Source organism: Oryzias latipes, chromosome 17 (assembly GCF_053564925.1).
Source record: "Oryzias latipes strain Hd-rR chromosome 17, Olatipes_Hd-rR_3.1".
In the NCBI taxonomy this organism is placed as follows: Eukaryota; Metazoa; Chordata; class Actinopteri; order Beloniformes; family Adrianichthyidae; genus Oryzias; species Oryzias latipes.
The window spans coordinates 26,388,516-26,413,093 of NC_136253.1; the positions used below are offsets into that span (position 1 = coordinate 26,388,516).

General features: G+C 40.7%; 1 protein-coding gene across 14 annotated transcripts in view; it reads left to right on the forward strand.

Annotated features, from left to right (window-relative positions):
* The window catches only part of ptprsb (protein tyrosine phosphatase receptor type Sb), a 77,321-nt gene that overhangs the window by 6,332 nt on the left and 46,411 nt on the right, over positions 1–24,578 (forward strand). For 8 of the 14 annotated variants that reach the window (XM_078935656.1, XM_078935659.1, XM_078935662.1 and 5 more), the window contains exons 2-4: positions 8,326–8,539; positions 12,367–12,515; positions 14,818–14,959. In XM_078935656.1, the coding sequence (XP_078791782.1) occupies positions 8,395–8,539; positions 12,367–12,515; positions 14,818–14,959 (436 nt within the window). In that variant the 5' untranslated portion in view covers positions 8,326–8,394. The remainder of the gene's footprint in view (positions 1–8,325; positions 8,540–12,366; positions 12,516–14,817; positions 14,960–24,578) is intronic. The other 6 variants (XM_078935657.1, XM_078935660.1, XM_011486681.4 and 3 more) reach the window with 1 other exon arrangement.

Consider the following 24,578-nt stretch of genomic DNA (forward strand, 5'->3'; position numbering starts at 1 on the left):
CTGTTCCAGCATCACAGCTCAAACCCCAAAGCAAAAAGATTAGAGTCCCTTGGGGGTCAGGGGGACAGCTCCAAAGCGTGTCAGGTTTGTGAGGTGACGCAGGTGGTCAGCTTGTCGACACGACTCTTCAACCCAGCCCTGCATTTATTGTTTGTGGCGTTTCATGATCGCTCTTTCCTAACTGAGCTGAGGAATGCCACTTTGGATGAAGTATTTGACAGAGGTTGGAGTAATGGCCAGTCATTCGTGGAAATCGTCCATGTGCAGTGTGTTACCCTTGACATGCATCCCATCTCCTCACTTAAGAAGACACGCTCTCCATCTGACTTCAGCATCTGGACGCAGGACAAAAGCACTTCTTCTAGACCATTACTCCCGATTTCGATTCTTTTCACAACCTTGTTGTCCCTCAAGGAGAAATTAATTTAGCATCACAAATCTCACCCCCCATCAGGAAGTCATGCGATGGCTGGTTAGTAACAGAACTGCTTAGACTGAGCTCCTGTGTGGCATGTAAATAGGATTTGTTCGCCGCCATGCATAACCTGAAAAAAAGCGGACTGCTTTTGAATGTTTATGAGCCTCTTTTAGCTGTTTGTCATTTTGTTTTTTTTGCCACCAGTTTCTTTGAGATGCTTCTCATTTGACAAAAGTCCACCTGTTGAAAATTCATTAGATTTAACAGAAAAGCCATATATTAGATGCAAAGTTTAATATTTTAAAAGCGGAATTTAAGTTAAATCTCTTGCCTTTAAGGGGAAATGAAAATGTAACCAAATAATAAAAACAAATCTAATGGTGCAGGGCTTTTACAGCACAGACTGACCTTAACTAAATGCCAAACTGTGCGCATGAATAAAAACGCTCCGTAGATCATCTCAGTGTTTTTGCATATTACTCTGCAAGTTAGTTAATGAGCTCTCAGTGGACGACCTATCATGTGATCATGCCAGACAGGTGATACCATAGCAGCACCAATGCACAAGGGAGAATGGGCTTCTTGGCAAAAACAACAATGTGTCTCCAGGATACGAAGCACAATTTCCCAAAAGGATTTTTCCATAAGCAGAAAGTGAATCAAGGATTGGCTCAGGATTGCAGCACACTAGGAAGCGGCAAGAAAAGAGACGAGGGGCAGAGGTGGAGGAGTCCCACCGTGTCAGGTGGATGTGGGTATTTAAGTCTTTTTTATTCTACAAATCACTTTTGTTAACAAAGCTTTCATTAGATTGGATAATAGGAATTAAAATTAAAATGCACAACACAGCTCTTAATTCTGCTGTTTTTCAAGAAACAATGTTATCAGGGAGTCTTGAAATCTCATTTTTGTTTTCCGACTGATGCTAAATGGCTACAGCAGGGTCTCAAAAATAGCTGGCATGTCTAACTAATGAAGCACAATTGAAATGTAAAGACTGTGAGGATGACAATGACAACCAGGAGGATGAAGGGACCTGTCGTTGTCAGGGAGCTTCACTCCTGCTCCAGAAGAAGCTCTCTAATTGGCTGCGGTGAGTCTTGTCTAACAGACCATATTTCTTACACGTGTGTCACTTGGAGAATTTGAAAAATATGTTAAATATATTTAATAAAGATGAGAAATTTGCTGCTTAATTGGCCAATGGCAGAATCTAATGGCAGAGCTGCTTCACAATTAAGAAAATACATGCAAGTGCATAATCATGTGGAAATCAGTATGGATATAAAGTTCTGTCCTGTTTGGATGAGTGTCTGCGCCAGTCTTGGATATGCTAATTGGACTGCGACTGCGAGTTAACGAGGAGTCAACCTTCGACCTGTGTAATGAGGCGCTGCACAGAGGAGGCAAAGGATGGAGGGAGGCAGAAATTATGGACATCACCGGGGCGTTTCTGTTGTTGTTTCAGTTGACTGAGCATCACTGAAGTGTCCACACGTGGACATGTGCAGAGAATACTCCTCAACTTTAGTCGGATCAGAAACGCCTGCCTGTCAGGTTAAGCTGCCTCTGCGGGTTTTCCATTTTTTAATCAGCAGACACACCCGCCGGTTTGCATTTGAGACTTTAGAAGGGTAAAGGCTAGCAAACAAAGAAGCAAATAATCCTCCACCTTATTTGAAAGGTTGAACATTAGGAAATTGAAGTTTGTGTTATATGATGCTATTAAAAAAAAGAAAGAAAAGATCCAGTCTGAAAAGCTCACATGGCAGCACAGCTGCTGAGAGAAGTGCCTCAATAAATTAGAACCAATTGAAAATAATAAAAGGTGCATTAGTTTGTATACAAGAGATTAGAGATTAATGATCTCCAATTTAATGTGATCTAATGTCATCACGGCACTTAACAGAAATGTGATTTCAGGAGTCATTTCCCATTTAAAGGCAATCTTACTGATTCCTCATTGTAACAGTGCCAACTTTTCCTTCCTGCAACTCATCTCTGACCCTCTGAAAAAAGGCTGCTCTATGTGTTCTTTAGATCCTTTGGTATAATACATTTCCTGCTCGTTGGGATGCAGTGCATTTACCTCATCCAAAGCCATTCTAACCATTGTGAGATGCCTCTCTGCAGTTTTTTCGGTCTGTCTGACCTTGGGGGCCCCTTCTGAGGCGTGTGGGTGTTCATTCGCCACACCATTGTTGGGCTACGGCAGCGTTGCTCTATCCTAGACCTGCAGAGTTGGAGGTCAGAGGGAAAGTTTGTCTGGTTAGTCACGCGCGTCAAAAAGCTTGTGCTGCCTTGGTTCAGACATGTGAATGTAAAAACTGCACTGCAGCTCTTGTGACACGGCAATTACCTTTTAAAGTCCCACTCTGATTATCTTTTGATCTACTTTAAAAGCATTCTGAGTGGTTTTTTGATCATGATTACACCGTTTATAGGCAAAATTAAAAAACAAACAAATTTTCTAGGACACAGTGTATGCAGAGGCAGCAGTAGTTCATCAGAAATTCACCTCTGAGTTGTTGCTTGGAGTGAGCTTTGTTTAAACCCTCTCCCACTAGCTTAAAGCCCCTCGCAACCCCTATCTAATATTAACAACAAAAATGGCAAGCAATATTGGAGCTATTCAGACGTACAGTTTTGAGCCAGATGCCACTTCAGAAGAGGGAAACCAAGACGTACATGGATCTAGTCGTCTGCAAGTGGATGTATCGGAATGGAGCGAAGCAGGGAGTTTGGTGTCCGTTGATGGTCGATTTTATGCCACAGCTACAAGCTCTTGAAGGAGAATTTTTTAGTTTGCTCCTGATTTACCATAATTTGAATAGAGAAATACTCAGAAACACAGTTTTAATCTCAATTTTCCTAATATAAGTCATATAAGTTATATAAGTCATGAGCAAAATGCCACAAGAAAATGTTAAAAACTCCCAAAACACACGTTTGTCTTTAAAACAGCAAGGAACCTTTTCGTATTCATGCTGAACTTAGACGAAAGAGGATCTTAGAATGGCTGAAGGAAGTCAGAGGTAGTAGCAGTTTAAAAACAATCTCAGCTCTCAAAAAAGAAGCCTTCCAACCACCGGTTAATGCCCACTATCCATGCTTCTTTACGGCCTTCTGTGCTCTGCCAAATCCCATTCAGCTGAAAAAAACATGGACATTAGTAAATGCAACACTTAAATGATGCAAACTAGTGGTAATGCTGGTGTGCTCTTTCCCCGATGTGCTGAGGCTGCATGACATTTACTTATTACTGGAATTAGTTGGGGGTGGGGGTGAGGAAAGGGGTGCTTGGGGGGGGTGAGTCTTAGACAGCATTGCTGGCGATTCGAAAAAAAAAATCAAAGTTGATATTACAGAAAATTCCCCCTGTTAGCTGCGGGTGATCAGGTAATTAAAAAGTGGCCTGAAGGAAAACTGGAGCTCCCCTTTGAGGAGAAAAGAGCTGGAGAAATTTGGAAGCAGATCCATTTTTTCATGTTCAGTTTTTTTCCATCTTAGAGCTGATTTTTTTTCTTCCACACTAAATATAAATGCTCCCCTATATTGAGTTTACCATCGTGCCTTTCTAAACATTAGAGAATCAGGGAAGAAAAACAACAGTAAACTGATGAATTGAAACTTAACATTTCCACAAATAAAAAAAGGACAAAAGACAAAATTTTGCTAGGTAAACAGTTTATTTCTCCTTTCACTGACCCAGAAGTACAAATAAAAAAGTTAATTAAAATGTTATTTTTAATCTGGTGAACTGTTATGTGTCAGTGAAGTTGAAAATATGATGTGAGTAAAACTAACTTTTGTGTCTCATAAAAAATTGTTTACGGTTTTAAAAATGAAAAAAAAAAGTGAATGTATCAGTTTTACACAATAAGTAGTATGTATAATAAATAAACCGTCACCATCAAACTTTAGAAGCACTTAGACAATCTTTTGATGTTTCTGGATCAAGTTTATAATAAATAAATCAAGTTTTTCCTCTATACTTGCAACGCTTTAGACATTTTATGTGTGCAAACCTGTGATATCGTTCTGAAAATAATTCAAATTGGTATTGCATCTCAATTCATCATTTCCAACCGTTCACCTGAAATGATAGCTGCCGGTTGTGAAGGTTATTGCTTCTTGTCAATATTTCCCCTGCTAATGCTGTTTGGATGCGTGTCATATGGAACATGCACCATCCTAATTTCACCAACCTGCGTGCAGCATAAACCAGCACTGATGGAGATTTATCGGAGGTACCCAGGTCTCCAGACTCATTTGCATTCAGGGCACAAAGCAGCAGCGTTTGAGTGTCAGGTCTGTTTTCTTGTTGTAGAGGAGCCTCAGATATTTTATTTTCTTTGCTAAAAATGTAACCAGGGCGTCGTAGCTCATGCCTGCAGTACGCCGTGCTTCATCCGTTGCCTCTGATCCTCATCGGGGGTGAGTGTGTGTGTCTGCCGTCATGTGTGTTTGTGTCTTTGGGCTGTGTGTTTAGGAAAAAAGCAAAGGAAGTGTGTGTGAGAGAGCCAATCCCCCCCATGATGCTTTGCCATCTGCCACGTCAGTGTGTGTTTTTGCTTCCATTTGTTTTTGCATGGACTTTGCATGGAGGGTCCAGGGTCACAGCAAAAATTCAAAAGTCTCTCTTTTCCATGCAAAAAAGCAGATTATGCAGAATCATTTTCATGCAGAAATGATCATTTTTCACCTTTTTGTGAACTGCCACCTACTTTTTCTGATAGCTTTCATGAATCTTTTGAACCGATTGCTTTAATTTCACATGTTTCGTTCACACACTTTAGATTAAAGACTCAAAAAAAACACAAAGTTCCATCAGGTACACTCTCTCACAACTAGCGTGAAGAAAAAAAAGATCTGGTCTTTGAATGAGGGCTGATGGCTTGTTGTCATGGTGACAGACCTCGTGAGCTCACATCCCAACTCACTTGTGTTGATAGGCATGATGGGTAAGGTGTGGGGAAGAGGGAGTGTGGTTTGAGGGACCAGGTGAAGAAAAAAAAAAAAAAAACACGTCACCCTCAGGGGTGTCCCCAGAGGAGCAGGGGGCAGGTTGGATGCCACCTAAACAATGTTATTTCATCAGCCTGATGGAGCACAATAAGCGGTGTGCGTTGCACCACCTGAGCTGTGGTGTCATTATCTGTTTCCCTGCAATAAATACCACATGTATCCCCATCAATCTATCTGTCTGGCTGACCATCTGTGTTGTTACTCTGAAAAGGTAATAAGACCAACCCCCGCTGTCTACTCTGTAGATGCTGAGCCAGATGATCTGGGGGGAGCAGGTGAGATTTCTGATGGGGGGAGGGCTGCATTAGGCCTGAGTCATGAAGATATTGATGCTTAAAATGGTTTCAATTCTGCGTCTGTGACAAGCAAAGTGAATTGTTGTGTTGGAGATGTGAGGGAGAGGAAGAAGACGCGATTGTTGCGGCGTGTAATGCCATTAGCACCAGCCCTGTCATGCCCTGACAAGCCCAGTCTGCTGCTGCTGCTTCTGCCTATCTGTTTTGGCTTCTTCCCTCATCACCCACAGATGTAGGAAGCTGTAAGCCCTTTTGTTTGAACTGTGTCAATGGACCAACAGCTGGAGCAGCCTGTGCAGGACAGCTGGAGGGAGGAAGAGGATTTGTATACAAGCAGAGATTAGAGTTGTCTATAAAAAGCAAAGGAGATGAATGATAGGGTAGCATGGTTGAGATGGCATCGAGCAAAGCGAGGTTAACAAGGAGGGCAAGTCAGGAGGGTAACAGTGGAAAAGGATGAAGGGAGCTGATGATTTCAGGAGTCTAATTCCAGAGACGAGTGTGAGATTAGGGATTAGTTAGAGGGTAGAGTGGAGGTAGAGCAAAGAGGGTTTCAGCAGGTGAAAGACAACAAGGAAGAGTGGATAAACTGATACAAAGGGCCGGCCTGAGGTCACTAAAAGACATTAGTGCCCCTGCAAATCCAGCACACAGGACGGGGCAGACACTCTGCAAAAGCAACTTAGTGCTTTAATGGCCGTGTGGCTGCACGCAGAACAGTTAGATTAACGCCGGCAAATTGAGTTTCAGTAAGAGGCGAATTTACTTAACATGCTGCCAATGATGGCTGAACGAGCTCTCATCTGATTTTTCTTATCGTATTGTTCAATTGAAAAGAGGACGCTGAAAGCTTTTCTATTCAGCGGCTATTACGTGGCGTTAGATAAGCCGAGGGCAGAGCGGCAGGAAAAAGAGCCCATATCAGATAGACAGACGTGTTTTCACTCCGGCTATTTTTAGTAAAGAAGCTGGGAGACAGTAAAACGTTTGAAAGTGTCATTAGCTCAATCAGTGGTTGGAGGAATCTGTGAATATGTTCCTCACCAAAAATGACTCTCTTGGGTATGAAAGGAGAACAAGGGACTTGTATGTCTCTGCTTCTCCCTTCCTGGCGTTGCGTTGAGGATGTCAGGGTGAAATAAATGTTCCCACATATTTATGTGGCAATCCCAGTTTGGCCTGTCACCTGTGAATGTGCAGGATGTCTCCTTGAGAGCATATATGTTATCCTGTACCGCCACTTGAAGGAAAGCATGTTTGTCTGTGATGAATGACAGGTTAACAAAGGCTCTTTTCTCATTTGGCCTCCCCACCTGCGCTCTGACACATCGGCTGGTGAGGTGGGGGTCGGGAGAGCTTGATAAGACTGAGGAGTTATTGACTCCCAGACGAGGAACCTCTGCACAGCTTGTTTAAAGCTCTGCGAGCAGACACAGCTGAATTATACTGCGGCGAAAGTGTGCAACTCTGCGTTGGTGTGTTTATGTGTTTTCCAGCAAAAACACTGGTGGTCACCCCCTTAGGCTTAGCATTAGAGGGACTATCTATTAAAGCGGCAGTTTCTGATCCATTTGCTGTTATTGAATTTTGCTTCATTCCTATTGCTCCCACCAATCCTCATTGTTTAAGCGTTTTCCATTATGGAGGCACATTCAGGGTGCATCATTGCATTAATACTTAGACTGAATGTGCCACCAGAATTCCAGGCACTAAGGAGGAATTAGGCCAAAGCTAAAATGAAATTATTGGGACATCTGAGGGGAAAAAAAGAACTCCTAAGACTGTATCAATTCAGCTCATTTCACGGCTCACTGGAAGAAGAGACTTATTAATAGAGAAGCTGTAAACGACTTTGGCCTGTTTCTTGAAGTACTTATTAAGGAGTGGCTGGATTGTTCTGGCATGAGACCTTGCGTCTAATCCGGTCCTAGATTTAGAATTTTATGGGGTGCATGCAGAATGTCAGGGGCGCAAGTCTGGTTGTGCTGAGAGTTTGTCCCTCCAAGGACCTAAAATGCTTAGAAAACCATACTGTCATCATATCAGGTCATCTATCCATACGCAAGTATCTACGGCCGTGTTCAGGCTCTATATACAAAACATGCAGCCATAGAACGTGCGTTCAAAGTTAAACCAGTTGAACTTTGACCTAGTAAGGACCTGGATTTGATAGTGACGTATGGGTAGCGTCCTTTGCAATTTACGGAAGCGCCAACCAACCATTTGAAAATTGATCACGGGGGAGACATTATTAATTGTGGTTTGTGCACGGTTGGAATTACATGACACCAAGTCTTTCATATATTGGCCTATTTGCTCGTCCATCCTCACATTTATTTTCTTTTTTCTTTTATTTCATTTTTGTATTTTGTTGTTGTTTTTATGATTTATTATTTGTTTTTCTTTGTCGTTTTTTGAAAGTATTTTTATTTCTTTAGTTATTACTACATCCGGCACTGGTCTAATCAAAATCCTGCATCATAATGAATTAGATTTGTTCATTTATTTTTTTTTACTTCTTTAGAAATTGATTTTCAAACCAGACATTCAAAAGTGACAGAAGCTTAACTTTTATCTTCGCAGAGTGCCTACCCCTGCTGAGTGAAGCCCGGCCTGCATTTACTTCAGCTCCAACGACCCGACACTGGTGCCATGTCTCTGTCTGAGCCAGGCAGACTTGTGGCCCGGTCCAGGCGGCCCTTCTTTGGGTTCTGCCTTTGCCAATTCCCCCTGTGTTTGCTGCTGCCTTTGATCCTCCTGCTGACCAGACCTTGGAGCGGCATGTGTGCAGCACTAGGTAAGATGATCTAGACACGTGTCTCATTTGAAGGTCAGCCTGTGAAAGTGGCACACAAAAACACAGATGTATGGAAAAGTGCTTGTTGTGTGAGTAGGTGTCAGTCGAGGAGCGAACCCCAGCCTGTCAGTAGATCAGCCCTGAACTGTGGCATCGTTAATGTGTTTTGAAAAGGCGGGAGGTCCCATCAGCATGTTACTCATCATCTACTTGATTACAACATTTCCACAGTGGTCTGGACACACACAACACACACACACACAGACGCCTGCTGTCACCGCTCCGGAGGATCTGCCAGGCGGATTTTTTCTGATCGGGGAGATGGCATAAACATGGATCATTTTTCAATTGTGCAAACAATTTGACGCGATGATCCTTTGAGAGAGCTGATGTACTCAATGGAAGGTTTTACAGTGAAGAGGCAGAGTTTCACAACAGCTGCTTTTAGACCACCTGCTGAGAAACTCAGCAGAACAAACAGTGCTGAGAGAAGGGTTTCCTTTTTCCCTCGTTAAACTCAAAAAAACCTATAAATTCAAACCAAGTGTTGCTTTTTTTTCTTTTTTTTGCTCCATTAACAATGTGAAGTGCAGAGGGCGCTGAAAATAAAAAGAGGAATTATTTTAAATGCAAACATGATCCATTGTAGTAGTAAAAGCAATTTGGATCAAATGTGAATAATGTTCAAGAACCACATTCATTTAAAGGAGGTATTTGACTGTCAAGTAAAGGAATTTATCTAGCGTATGTGGCATTTTGTGGCTCTTTGTTCAGGTTAAGATCATGATGATGAAGAAACCAGCCATCACACTAAAGACTCCTGTTCTATATGCTTTTGTAGTCCACAAACAAAACTCAGATAGATTTCAACAAACCAAAATGTCAGCTATTAATAGGATGAAGCTGGAACTATTCATTTTTACCTTTGTTTCAGACCAGGCATGTCCAAAGTTCGGCCCATGGGCAAACTGCAGCCTGCATTCAAATTTCCACCCGCCAGGCTCCTGTCACAAAATCAATAAAATACAACCCCCAGCACTTTCCAAGAACTATGATTTCTTGATTGAGATTGCCTGAATTACATTATAATCAATTGTAATCATTTGTAAATCTGTGGCTATTTGACCTTCAGAGCCTAAAGGGCCAAACAAGAGGAACCAATTTATTTGTTTCTGTGATCAAATCAGAATAAAGTAACCGTTTGTGTTATTTTCCTGTTCACCTAAATGTAAAAGTTTACGATGAGCAATTAATTGTGAATGACATGTCACATTTCATAACAGCTCAGTGACCTTGTGGAAGACTGTCTGCCCTAACACTGGAAGGTTATGAGTTCAAATCCATGACCAAGTCATACCAAAGACGATGCCTCCCTACTCTACTCTGCATTAAGGATTTGGATTGGGGGGTTGAACCACCAAATGGTTCCCAAGCACGGCTGTATCTGCAACTCACCGCTCCCCCAGGGCATGGTTCAAATGCGGAGAACAAATTTCACAAAATCAACTAATGGAACTTTAACTGTAGATTAACCTATATTTAATGTTGACAAGATTTTATTTATTTATTTATTTATTCATGACTTTTCAAACATGAACACAGTAATTTAGGTAACAATAAATTAAAATGTATTTTTGTTTTATATGACAAAATAAAAAGTATCCCAGTGCAAAAAAAGAAAAAATGAAGTCGTTCATTTGCTTTAAATGTTCTTATTAGGGTTCAAAGAATGCAGGTCGAATGGTTGGTCCTCACACATTTTCACCACATCTGCCCCCTTTGCAAAAACCTATTAGACTTTTTACAAAGTCTTTTATTTTTTTTATCATTTTCCATAACAAAATATGCAACAGTTCAAACAATCCTGTGAAAGGTTTGACTCTGTTGAAATTTTATTGTGAAAGGACATATTTTGAAATGGTCTTGATGCTCATTTCCTTCCCAAATTATATTTTCTATGTTGTAACCTGTTAAATTCCTAGAAGTAACAATAAATCGTAGCTAACACAGAAAAAATAAAAATGGTTACAAGGCTAATATCTAACATTATTCCTCTTACTTATTGCAAGTCAGTGATGAAACATCTGATCAGAAATCATATTGTGAACTGATTTTTTTCAAAATAAGACTTACATATTTACTTTTTTTTAACTGTGGCCTGAAAAGTCCTGGCTGAGATAAACTTAGAGTTCCAATTACTTGTCTGTCACGCAGCAAAGAGAAAACTCTGCAACATTATACTTACTGTTTCCATTTATATCCTGAGCACAGCAGTAGGCAGTCACTCCTTCAAATGACTCCAAGTTACAAAGGTGTTCCATTAAAATCTGACTAGTTCATCTCAAACCTGGCTGGTACCTACAGCAGAGTGAGACCTACCATTAAAAAGACAGATGTCCTCATTAGTCCCTTATTTCTCAGGCAGCTTTCAAGAACATCCTGATCACAACAAGTTTCCGTTGAGAGCAAATCTGTCCAGAGCCAGCGCCTTGCAGGGCTTTTCTCTAGCTGTTGGAAGAGGCTTAAGTGGTTACATTGCCAGTGGGGTTGGTTTTGCACTAGGATTGGTGCTGAAGTGCGTTTAAGAGAAAATGGAAAAACATTCTGGACTCAGCATAAAGCCCTCCAAAACCATGTTCTAGCCCTAAGAAGGACATGAAATTCAATCGTAATCCGATAGCAAGAAGAAAGCCGTTCCGGCCATCAATTCCTTTTCCCCTTTTAATAGCTCTCATTCTTCTACTGCTGATAAGAAAAGTGCAGTTCAGCTGCAAATGAAGAACATTTAAGGAAATTAGTCTAAATATGAGCAGTTCCATCTCAAAATCCAGATACAGGTGCAGCTTTTTCCCATTGTTTTCCAGCTACAGTAGACAAACCATTGAGTGGCTGTTTAACTTACCTGTTTAACTAAGTGGGGACATGTTTAAACAGGGTTACAAATCAAACAGCCATTCTTAATAGACATTTATTTTTCATTTCTTGCTCCATCTTCAGTCAACACGACAAGATCTCACCCACCCAGACACAGGGGAGGAGGGATTCAGGTTGCCATGGTAAGGGTCATTCTGACTTCGCCCTGATGGATGGCAGCGATTCCGTAACTGAAGAGGAGTTAAGCTGGGCTCCATGGCAACAGGCCACAGACAGATAGCAAGGGGTGGTTGTTTCTCTGGTCTGACTCAGCCACTGTGAAAAGTGTAGGTTCAGAGCTGTTGGCTCAATATCACACTCGGAAATTGCTATTTTTCCTTCAGAGGGCAGCTTCAGTTGATAAGCATTCCACTGTAATCACTGGGATTGTTCTGCTGAAGTTCTCCGCTGAGACTAAGCATGAAGTTAACATGACTAGTGTTGCTCACTGAATTTATTAGGATCATCTCCATCTGCAACTGCAAATCCCCCTGTAGGTGTGCAGCCGCAGGATCTCGCCTCTGGTATTAATACATTTAAACCAATTATATGCTGTGAATTTTCAGCCAACACTTCATGTATCTGTGAAAAGCTCATGTGTCATGACAGCCTATGCTGCATAGAGGCAGAGGGAGGGAGAAAGAGATGTTCCTCCACAGCTCGGCCCCATCTTTTATTTATGACCCACAGGAAGTCCTTCAGCTTGTCCTCTAGATGATACCCAGGAAGTAAGCACATTGGGGAAGCCATCAGAACACAAGCGAGCATGACCGTTCGCTCACAGTGAAATGGGGCGGGGTCAGCAGGGCTTGTTGCGGGTTGTGTACCAGTTTTGATGTCTGTTTGAATGCTTCTTTCTCCACTCCTTTTTTTTTTAACATGTATTTTTTTTCCTACTCTTTGCCATTTCTCAGCTCCTCCAAGGTTCACAAAAATTCCCACTGACCAGATCGGAGTCTCTGGGGGCGTGGCATCATTTGTGTGTCAGGCCGTTGGGAACCCGAAGCCTGTCGTCTACTGGAACAAGAAGGGCAAGAAGGTCAACTCCCAGCGCATTGAGGTGGTTGTCACAGTGAACAATTTTCACTTTTTAAAAATGAAAGGATATATGTGTCAATGGTGATAATGTTAAATCTTTAAATATGTTTTTTGTCTTGATATTTTAGTTTAAAGACCCACTCAGATGAAATTTGTTTTTGGTGTTTTTAACATGTTCTTCAGGCATTTTCTCATGATGGAGGACATATATTAAGAAAATTTAACTTAAAATTGGATTTTTGAGTATTTAACAATCCATTCAAATTGTTGAGAATCAGGAGCAGACAAAAGAAACGCCACTTGAAAAGAGCTTATTTGTGACACAGAAAATTCGCTGGGCGGGCAACAAGCTCCATGCTCCAGGAACAGGGAGGGGAAAGGGGGTGGAGTTGCTATGTGTCAATAATTCTGCCCACAACTCAGAGGCAAATTTCTAATAAACTACTGCTGCTCAGCAGAAACTATGTCCGACACAAGTTTTTTGATTTTGGCAAAAAAAAAAACAGCATAATCATAAATAAAAGACTACTGGGAACGCTTTTACAATACATCAAAAGAGGATTAGACAGGGTGTCTTAAAAATGCTAAAGTTTCACTTCAGCTGATAAATTAAAAAAAAATTAAAATTTTGTAGAAAGAAACAGATTGATACTACCCTTGGATTTGTTAAATTATGACACTTCAGCTCTTAAAGTAAAAAGACTTTGCAGCAGGTCGAAACAAGGATTGCTGGCTAATTAACAAAATTCCGCCAGCTTTCCAAAACTCATCAATTTATAACTCTTAAAGTCTATTTTTTTTTAGACTCCCTTTCCTTCTTTTAATTTTATTATGATTTATGATGTTACACGTCAGTAAGGTAAGCACCAAAAAAAGTCCCGCTCAACTTCTCAACAAGACACCGCCCTTGATCTCTTTCATTTGCAGTCCAGCCTCCTCTTCCCTCACATTACTATGTAACGCATCTGCATAAAGCCTTACTGCTTAATACTTTGGCATATTTCAAACAAAGGAGTGATCATAAAGAGAGGATTTGTTCGGAAAAGGGGTCTAAAACAAAGCACTTTAAACTGAATGACAGGAAGGGGAAAAGACGGAATTTAGGTGCTTAAATATGCATGAAGCCAGATGAACACAGACATTAAAATGAGGTGCTTTTATTTGTCTGTCTGGAGTCGTCGTCTAGAAGTGTAAATTCTGTGATTGGGCTTGAATAAATCAAGCTGTAATTCAGAGCTAGACACAATGTTGACTCTAGGCTTTTATAGCGAAAGACTCCAATATTGATCTTCTCGTCAAATCTATTGAAACAAACAAATAAGGCCCAGTCATTTTTATGTAGCAGCTATTATGCAGCCATAAAACAAAGATAAATAAGAAAAAGTGGTTGTAGGGTCATTAAGTCCAAACCAAGCCCACAGCTTTTTATTGTAACTTTTATATAGCGATATAAAATATTTAGTTAATTGCTAACTTTTAAGTTTTATTTTAAATTCACAAATAAGTACTAATTGCTTTGTGATCTAGAAGTTTTTAGTCTCTTGACTATAAATAAATGAACGTATTGAGGTCACCTACTTTTAAAAACTACATTTCAACAAAGTGACCTGATAGACCTCTTGTGTCGGTAAGTATAAGGTCAGTAAACATGAGCATCCAGTGTCTTCAGGGGATTGATTTGATTTCTAAAACAGGAAAAGATTAAAAAACAGTCTGGCCCAACTCAGTTTAAAAACTGTCTTTCTGCCGGTTCCTGGTTTGCAATACATAAAATTCAGACATACAACACACATATCATGACAAGAGAGAGAAAAACTAAAAAGCCTAAATACATGAAAATTAAAATAATCTGTAAATCATGTTTCCTTTAAGCATTTCAGCTGAAAGAAGTGGTAGAGTTCACTGTAACTATTGAGGATGTAAGGATTTATACTAAGAACAATGTGATCCATATCATAATTTGTGTTTGCTGATATGATTCATAACTGATATTGGTTCATGCCATGAACCAATATGGCTGCCGTGGTGCCAACACACGTGTGTTGTCGGCTGTGATGGCACTTGGTTGTTTTAATGTTTTAGTAAAATGCCATGTCTCAATCCAAATGGTATTATCCATTATCGATATAATCAATTTATTTTATTTTCAGGTCAATTTGATTAAAATCTTTCCTCAGATCAATCTGGTTGGAAATATAAATCAATCATTGGTTAGGTCGATTGATCGTTACATCCCTAGTACTTATGCAACATGAGCTGGTTGTTGTAGATTTGCCCGTTTACGCTGCTGTAACTCGCCGCCTCGCTGTGTGGTTCTGTCTGTCCAGACGATAGAGTTTGATGAGGGTGCGGGTGCCGTGCTGAGGATCCAGCCGCTCAGAGCTCCTCGAGACGAGAATGTCTACGAGTGTGTGGCACGCAACAGCGAAGGGGAGGTGTCTGTCACTTCCAAGCTGTCCATCATGAGAGGTAAGGTGCAGAGAGACGCACAAGCACAACCGGCCTAAGACATGCTTTTTTTCTTCACGAGTGCTCCGTTTGCTTCAGCCATCATTCCTGCATCACTGGGCTGTCGGTTGTAGATATGACAATAGAGCAAAGCCACACCCTCCCTGCAAAGAAGAAGTCTGCAGTGAACTGTTCTTTTTATAGTCCTTCGGAGTGCAACAGAGCGTGATCTGGCCACAGAGTGGGCCAGACACCATGCTCGCTCAGGGGTATTTCAGCGGTTCGGCTTGCTGTAATCATTGCACTTCCTGGCCAGATTGAGAGTGTTAATCTAATGTTGACTGTCTCTTTGGGAGGAAACCTATCAAATGTGGCGCTTCAACATGTTATGAGCTTAAGTTGCAGCAGGCAGCTTGGAATGTGAGAACTGGCTGCTCGCCCAGCACAGCTGGAAGGGATAAGGAAGAAGAGGGTGGCTGCTCAGACCGATGCTTGACGAAGACAATTTATAAGAATGGGTTGAGGTTTTTTAAACAACCCTTTGTTACAAGTGACTGGGGAGGAGAACAAAAGCTTGGGTGCAGCAGGTGGAGCCTGCTGAAGAAGTGCAAGTGACTTAAACGGGAGGATGGAGAAGCTGGAAGGGGGGTGTGCAGGATGGAGAAGATTGATGGGGATTGTGGAGATGCCAGGAGCTGTGTGGTAAGTAACTCGGGGAATACACTCCCGTCCATCTGTTAACCCACCCGTCACAGCCCCAATCTAAAGCACATTACCACAGAAACGAGATCTCATGGGTTAGACTCCCAGGTTGTGTGTCCTCGTCCAGTTGTGTTAGCTTCCCTGTCGCTGAGGTCTGCTCTTAATTATGTTTCCGCAGCTAGAGTTTCCGAAAACTGTACTCAAGAGTGCTTTACCCTCTAGTATTATTGTCATCCAAAATAATTACTTACTTGAGTATAGACGAACAAAGAAACTGTTAAAAAAAACTACTTAGCGGCGCTTTTTTAACTACATTTCCCTTCGGGGATTAAAAAAGTTGATCTTGAATCTTGAATTTTTGATTGTCATCTTAAAAATATGGAAACAGGCAAATAAAAATTAAAAGGCAGTTTCTGGAATACTTTAAACTTTTTTACAGCAATAAGCCTTTTTTGATCAAACAAATTAGAGATGCACAAAATTAGATTTTTCACAATTTCCAGGAAATTCCAATATTTTCAAAAACTTGTTGACCAATATAAAGTCTGATAGCCAATAATAAACCGAATTTAGTTTTTGATTTTATTTGTAAAGCTCCAATGAACAACTGTCATCCACAGGCTGTGCGCAAAAGGCGAGACACATCAAACCAGGTTAAAATATTTATGACTAATAATTCCCCAATTGGTCATGGCCAATACAAACATCCAATTTTTAAGCCTCAGATATATATTTCCATCTGCCCTCTGCAATGCGCGCTCAACCACTTTCAATGAGAAGTCAGTATAAGCATGCGTAAATGCGCGTTTCAGGCTTCAGTGTTTAAAACTCGCACTCACACACAGCTACACAAGTTTTGGGCTTTATGTACAATAGGAGCAGCAATTGGATGCAAGTTGAGAGTTAAAGCAGGTCAAAATTTGACAAATGTGGGATTCGGATTTGGTAGTGTCGTACAGATGACGTCCACATTAATTCACGGAAGAGTTGATGATGGAGGAGAAATTCCTATTTGTTGTTTGCACCAAATTATACGACACCAAATCTTCCACACATCAGAATAAAGTTGTGAAAGAAAAGCTTGGATCCGCAGATTTGACATTTCACACCTAGCCTTCAGTTTTTTCTTTATTGAGACATAGATTCTTTCCTGTGTTTGAGTTATAAGTGAATTTCTTTTTGTAGTAAATAAAGGTTTTACCTGCCATCAATGATGCTCCACAAGCATCAAATCGCAAGTTGTTGACTTTTTTTTTTTTAATTCTAAATCCCTTCAATCAGATTCAGAGGCATTTACAGTGTGCTACAGGCTCGCTGATGCATCCTTCAAATTTGCTTGGTCAGAGCTGCACTACATCAATTGCTGGCTACTAGCTGATTCATATTAATACACAGCGCTAGAATAAAAATGTTGCAAGAGAAAAAGAAAAGACAGAAACAGTCCATTATAGCTCAATTAGAGTTCTGCTTTCTTCTACATCTTCTCACATGGTAAAATCTGTATAAATTTGTAAAAATATACTTAAAAGGGTGTAACTGAGTGACTGTAATGTGTTTCCATTCAAGTCTGCCTCTCTGTGAGAGCAGAGGGATGGGTGAGTGGGGTGCGGGACATCAGCAGATGAAGATATGCTTAATCAGATTCAGAGGCGTTTGACTACGGTTAAATATTTCCCTGAATCAGAATGGACAGACGGTGTGTCTGCAGCCAGAGATCCCGTGATTATGCTGTTTACTACTTGTGATGTTTACATCATTGAATATTTGTCACCCACTAGATTTTGACAGACTTTGTCAGCTGTTCCTGTCATAGAGAATGTATGAAGCCAGTCGGTCAAGAGCCAGGGGATCAGTTTTGTGTTCTGGTTCTATGCGATTACATAAAAGAGTAAACTTTTTAAAAAATATTGGGAACATTTTATTTGTTACAGTCCTGATCAAACAGTTTGCTTGCAAGTCATTAAAAAAATTAATTTAGTCCAGGCGTTACATTTTTATTTGTTCAAATTTGTTATGTTATAGAACAGTTTAAAGGTGTGCCAAATTCGAGTTTTCTTGAAAACCATTAATGAAAATGAAATTTTTTGGGGGTAAAGCGATTTATTTTTGTAAAATTGTTCTGTTTTTTTTTTTTTTAATAGTTAAAGGACAAATCAACCAGATTAGAGCTTTTGAAAGGCTCCTCATGTATGACCCATGTGATATTTTTATTTTTGTGATGATGGCTTTTCTTTGGAAGAAGGACACAGATGCTTCACAACAGGAGCATGAAATAGTTAGAAGTCCATTTTTAAAGGCAAACTAAATTAATTTTTCCCATCAAACAGAAAATGCAAGTGAAAAAAAACTGTAGAGAAATTATGTGATCTGTCTTATAATGGAAAAAAACACAAATTTGCACAAAGATTCACAAAAGTGGATGGGATTTAAACCACTTAAGCACAATATTCTAATTAGAAAAATGTGAGCAAAAGTTATGCTAAAATCTAAATTAGGATGAAGAAATGATACTAGGAAATATGACAATATAGTATAAATAGATGTATAAACACTTCCTCCCACCCATCATATCTATTTTTGAGAAATTTAATGCCTGTTTAGCAGCAGTTCTCCTCACTGGGTGCAAATAAAGCCTGTTGGCTGAACAGAGAACTGCAGAATAGATCATGTCATCTAAGAATGCTGCTAAGTGCAGAAAAGTGAAATTCCGCTTGGGTAAGTTTTCCTTGCTTTTTGTTTATGGTTCTTTGGAGAAAAGCATCACCCACCACAGAAGTAGACGGGAGGCTTTCCATTATTGCTCCACACCATTCTCCACTCCCCATGAAATGCCTGTCCATCTCCTGACGTGATTCATCTTTTTTTCTTTTAAACGGCTGAATTCTGTACTGTGTGAGGGGATGTGGCTCGGGATATCTGCTGCTGCTGCTGCTCTATAGGCTGCTTAATGGATGCAGGTCCAGCAGGTTATGGTCAAGATGGTCCTTCTTTTATATTTCTCTACCATCATCATACCCCTTTCCATCCCCTTCACTTACTTGCTACTTTCTTTACTGCATTCATATTTTTCCACTGCAGCTTCTTGCCTTACCCCATAGGAACAACCGTTTCTAATTTTTCCTCCTTTGTTTTATTCATCTTTTCATTATCTTTGGCCCCACGTCATCAGTCTTGACTCTATTTTTTTTTTGCATTTTTTCAGACTTATCTCTTTTCTAAGCGGCTCATTTTGGTAGAGACTGCAGTTCCTGTTGTCTTGCCTTCATGAGACAGGAATATATATCTGCACTTCCGCATATCTGAAAACCTTTGGTGGGCGAGAGATTCTCATTACTGCGGCTGTGCATGTTAGTGTGCGTGCACGACCTTCAGTGTTGTGTTAGAATTAATACACTGATTCTTTGTTTTTCTGTGTGTGCAAGTGTGCCTTTATCTGCATCCGTATGCCTGGTTTTTGCAAAGTAATCCTGATTAAATTCACCTCCCGGTGTCCCATTTTAGGAGAAAGGGAAGTGAGGAATCGAGGAGGATGAGAGCGTGAAAGAGCAGGAGCTATGCGCTGCAACCACCCTTCACATGAACAACAGTCAGATCAGTGATTCCCCGCAGGCGTTGGCTGCTTCGGCAGGCCTGCGGCTCAGGCAGCATTTCACTCTGAAACAACTGAAAGTATAAACTCAGCCTGCAAGAGGATTATGCTACTTGAGTGGAGAACTGTCTTTTTCATCCCATGCCCTCAGCTTCACTTTCCATCCATTCTCTGCTCTTCTTTCTTTTTTTTTCTTGCATTATATTCTCCTCGCCTGTTTTACACAGTTCTTTGTGTCGCCTGTGTCGTCGTCGAGTCCCTGATGATAAAAAATAGAGCACGGCACAGTAGAGGACACGTGTTTTTTTTTTTTGGTGTGATTGATCCATGATGTTGAGCTTGAATTTGCATTGTGGTGTGATCTATTATCATAAAGTTCTATTAGCATTTAAAGTGCTCCCTTTCAGGCCTCCTGAAGTCTCTGGGAGTTGGTGCATTAGAGTCTCTGAAGACCGCTGTGTGCTGGCAGATTAATCCTGTATCAGGCTGCCTGAGATCAGCTTTTATGCTGCTTTCTTTCATGCACATTGCCATTTTCCACTGAAATGTGAATAAGCAACCTGTTTTTGAGCAGGGTGGAATTTGTGCAGTGTAGGAGAGAAATGACTTATCTTTTTTTGCGTGTAGGAGGAAAATACAAGGAGATACAAGAGGTAAAAAAAAAATCTGGATTCACGTTTGTTTGTTTGCATCCTTTGCATTATGTGTTTATCTCTTTGGGTGTGTGTTTTTCCTCTTTACTTGTGCTGCTTCTGAGCGCACGGACACACAAATTGTTTGTTTGCCCAGATCTGGTTGGCTCAGCTGACTGCTTTTGGGCACCAGGCCTGATTGCCCTTCTGCAAACATAACCAGGCCAAAATGTACACTCTCAACCCCATCATACACACAAATACACACACAATGCTCCATGGAATAATGCTGCAGAAAGCTTGCCAATGTTCCCCAAAACCCTGTTGACACACGCAGTGTTTGGATAAAAAATGTGCATTTTTCCATGGGCTGTTTTATCAATTTAACCAGGAGATAAAAAATAAGCTTGACTTTTGTGCAGCAGTGTTTGTGTTTGATAAATGATTCATTTTGCAAAAAGTGCGATCAAGGCCATGCCCGCAGTATCTATTTCAAGCGGTCGCTTAGTCATCCAGGAACCTGGCAGAATACCTGTAGCTTCCTGTCCTCTGCTCCAGCAAACTGTGCTTAAGAGTCCACTACGACTCCCTTGCTTAAGAGTCCACTACGACTGCCTGCTGTTCAGTCTAGAGTTTACTTCTACAATGTATGCTAGAGTGCTTTATTTATCTGTCTTTTAAGAGAACAGTCCACCAGATTCACTTTACGGGTTTACACAATAGCGAATGTTAAATGGACTGCCCATATGAACGCTTCCCTCAAAGCCTGCTGACTGTTCACATAGCTTCACAGGACGAGTCACACACTTTCTAAAGATCAGTCGTGTGCTCTCTCAGGTCACATATTCTTCAAGAACTGGTCTTTCTCTGGGATAGGACTTGGGAACATTTCCAGTTCTTAAATTTGCAACATCTGGATAATGTCAGCTTGTACATCTGTTTGCTTTGTTTGCTGAACTTAACGAGGTTATTCAACGGCTGTTATGCTACAGATGAAATGATTTTGGCAGTGAACAGCAACAGGAAATCCAGACTCTTCTCTTGATTCTTTAACCCCTCAATGACATGTGCTGCAGTTGGATTAAAAATCGTGTCAAAAAACATCTCCACTCGTGAACAATGTTGAATTATTCAATGTTGTCCAAACAAAATGTTGTGATCTAAGCATGTTTTTCTGATCAGCTTAGTGTTAATAAAGTTAAATTCTTGATGAGTCCCGATTTCCTATGTTTGCAGATTTGTTTTTCTGCATCCCTGTTTTCTCTCTCATCACCATGTTAACTTTAGCAAAATTCTCCTAACAACTAGCGATGTAAATTTGTCCTCTGTAGAGGACATTTCTAAACATGAATGTCTCCCAACCACTGCTTACTACTGCATTTGGGGCTTTTCAATGACATCACATGTAAAGGGCCGGGACTCTGGGAAGCGTAGTTGTCGGTGGATTTCTTTTTTACTGCACTCTGGTGGACAGGAAAATATCTTGCAAGCTAATAAAGCAATTAGCTGCCCATCTGAAAGACAGTAACGTTTTTGAAATTGATTCTAACCTTCAGTTTCCGTGCATTTTGTACATAAAGCCAAATATGCACGTGTTTACATAGACCTTTCATTGGAAGCAGTTGCTCTAATGCGTGTTTCTGAACCCGTTGTAAACGTAGCGTAAGAGTTGATGTCCTGTTTTTTTTTTCTATTGATTTAACTATTTTTTCAGAGGATAAAAATCATAATTTATTCAAGGTATCAATTTTTCCATAATCTTGTGTCTCTTACTTTACTGTTTTTGTTCATGGTCCACTAACATCGCAACACAAGGAGCATTAATAAATCAATGACTTCCAGACAAAGTCAGATTCTTAGTGGATTGCTCCAATTAACAGCTGAGGAGTCCATGTAGCAGTAGCCAGCGGAGTGATAAAAAGACCATCTGAACTCTCTCAGGGGAGGGACGGGTTCGGGGGAGGGCAAAGAGAAGCAGATGTGGACCTAGCATATTCCTCTCCGTAGGGAAGCGCACCTCCTGACCTGCACTTCGATCTCCTTCCCCTGCCTCCATTCTCTTTCCTATCCGTCCCAGCAATGTACTGAATGCAGGTTGATAATTAGCATTGATCAGCCGAGGATGTTGTGGAGCAAGGGGGGCCAAAAATGGAAACCACTGCGGTCTCCATTTTCTGGTGTCAAAAGTTTGGCATGTCGGCTACAGTAAACATCCTCGCCTGTGAGCTTCGATTTTGCGGCAGTCCCCGGTGCTTCCTCTTCACAGCACCAGGAACAGCGTGATGTGTCTATCTGACAGGGTCTCTTTGCCACTGATGACTATCGAAACAGAGAAAGAGAGCAGCAGATCCTATCTCCATTCAACCTCTTCTCTTCATCGAGGAGTCTGTTAACAGATGGTGTGTGTCTGTCATGTGGTTTGGTAGAAAGGGGGGTTTAGAAGAGAAGAGAAAACAAAAATTGTACCTGAGGCTGCAGTCCCAGGCTTTGCAGATTGGGCAAGTTAACTGAGGTTGAGGAAGCACACTTGAAGCCGGTTCTGCTGGAATTCATAAAAGGAGGTTACAGCTTGATTTAAATAGCTTGCAAATTACAATTTTAATTAATAAATCTATTGCTTCGGAGCTAGAGGAATATATTTATTTTTTATGCAAGAGGATTTGGTGCCTGTTAACGAGAGTGGCTAAAAGGGCAAGAGAGGAAGAAACAGGTGGGCTGGTGGATGCTAGATTACGTGTCTGACCATCTGGACTGTTGTCACCGGGAGCTGTTTTCCATTCAGTAGAAATACACATGACCAAAAGCAACGGCTATTCTGTGTGCACACTCTAACTTTTTATGTGTATTTTTGCTAGTGGTGCCACATGACATGAATCTAAATGTTCCCAAAGTCTGTAAAGGCAATAAGGAGAACATGAAGGCAAATTTGCACACACATATACGGCACACACACTTACCTGTCCCATGCCCCCTAACACGATCAGACATATTCAGACACTTCCGAGATCGGCCTCTCTAATAGTTGGTACATTTTTTACAATTACTGCTAACACGTTCTTATTACCCTCAGTGCCCTGTCCCTCCTCTTGATTCCACCTTCTAATTGCTGCTGCTGTTTCTGAACAGCTCTCTGCATAGTGATTAGACAGCAATCACTACCAGAGCCTAACATGGAGCCCCACCTTTTTAAAATCTCACATTTCAACACCACATCCTCCGAACACGTGCCCCTGGTTTAGTCATGTACGGTGTGGGTGTGCATGTGTGTCAGTACTGAAGTAACTCCCGCTGACTGGGCGGTGTGTTTATTCTCTTCAAGAGGCAGCCTGTCAAACACACATGAAAACCTAGCTGTGTTCCTCCCCACCTGCTGTATCAACTAATGACTAACTGGCTGTAGGACAAAGCTGGAGCCTTTCATCACAAAGGCCACACTGCTTCAGCTATCTGAGACTGTATCTGTGCTTTCAAATGTCTGCAGATGCTGCCGAGAGGAACAGTAACTCTTACATGACTGCGCATGTGAGCTTGTCCTATGTTTCACCGCATGAGGGAAAGTAAAGGCTGAATGTGCGATGAGGCTGACTGTTTCAGTTCAGACAGACAAACCAGCTACTTGTGTTTTAGATGACTGCAGGTACACTTGCGCAACAAGAGCAGCCTGAAACCTGAGCAAAAGCTTAGAGCAGAAAATCTGGGTTAATTTTAGAAATGTGTTTTACCAGAGCTTTGGTAAAATATTCATAGAAATCTGTCAGAAATCCTTAATACAAAAATAGAACCTAGCTCTAGTGAAATTTGCAGTTAGATATTGTTAAATGCTTACAATCAAAGCTAATGACCAATACATTAGCATTCTCAACATGCAGTTAAAACCATACATTGAGAACAAAACAGTTGTGACTACTCTTTATGGCTGCTGTATTTTTCTGAGTATACGTTACGTTTTCACAGTTTGGCCGGGGGTGCGACTAATACTCAGGTGCGACATATACTGTATGTAATTTTACCATTTTTTTCAATAAATAGGCTCATATGTTTGTTATTTTCCCTCTAACAATCACCAGATGACATTGTAGGTGATTACATCAGTATTTGCGACTGACAGCATCCAAAACCAATAACCAACGTTAGCATTCTCAACATGCTGTAACAGCCATTTACCGATGACAAAACAGTTGTGAGTACTCTTTATGATTAGTGTAATTTTAAGATTATAAGTCTCAGCTTGTTTGCATGGTTTAGCCGGGGGTGCGACTTATACTCAGATGCAACTTATATGGGATTTTTTTTTTTTAAATAGGCTAATATGTTTGTTTCTTTCCCCCCAATATTAACCCCTAGAGTGCACTGTAAATGTTTGTATCAGTAATTGCCCCTGTTAGCAAAGCAGAGGGAGAAGCTCCGCTCAGTCTTACCCTAGACTTGTTCCAAAGTGACACAGAGAATAAAGAATTGTATAGATTTAGTTATTGTGATATAAAGAGATTACTGTATTTTTCACAGTATAGGTCAAGGCATTTTTCATTGTTTTTCTCACAAGTGCGAAACGTACAGAATTTATTTTCTTTTTTATTGTGCTTTTTTTTAATACTCTGGTGCGACTTATAGTCCATAATTTACAGTACATAGTATTTGTTCAGTGTAGGTTTTAAACTGTAAGAGGATTCCCACACTTACCAATACATGTTGTTCCTGAGCTTATTTGACTTCCAAA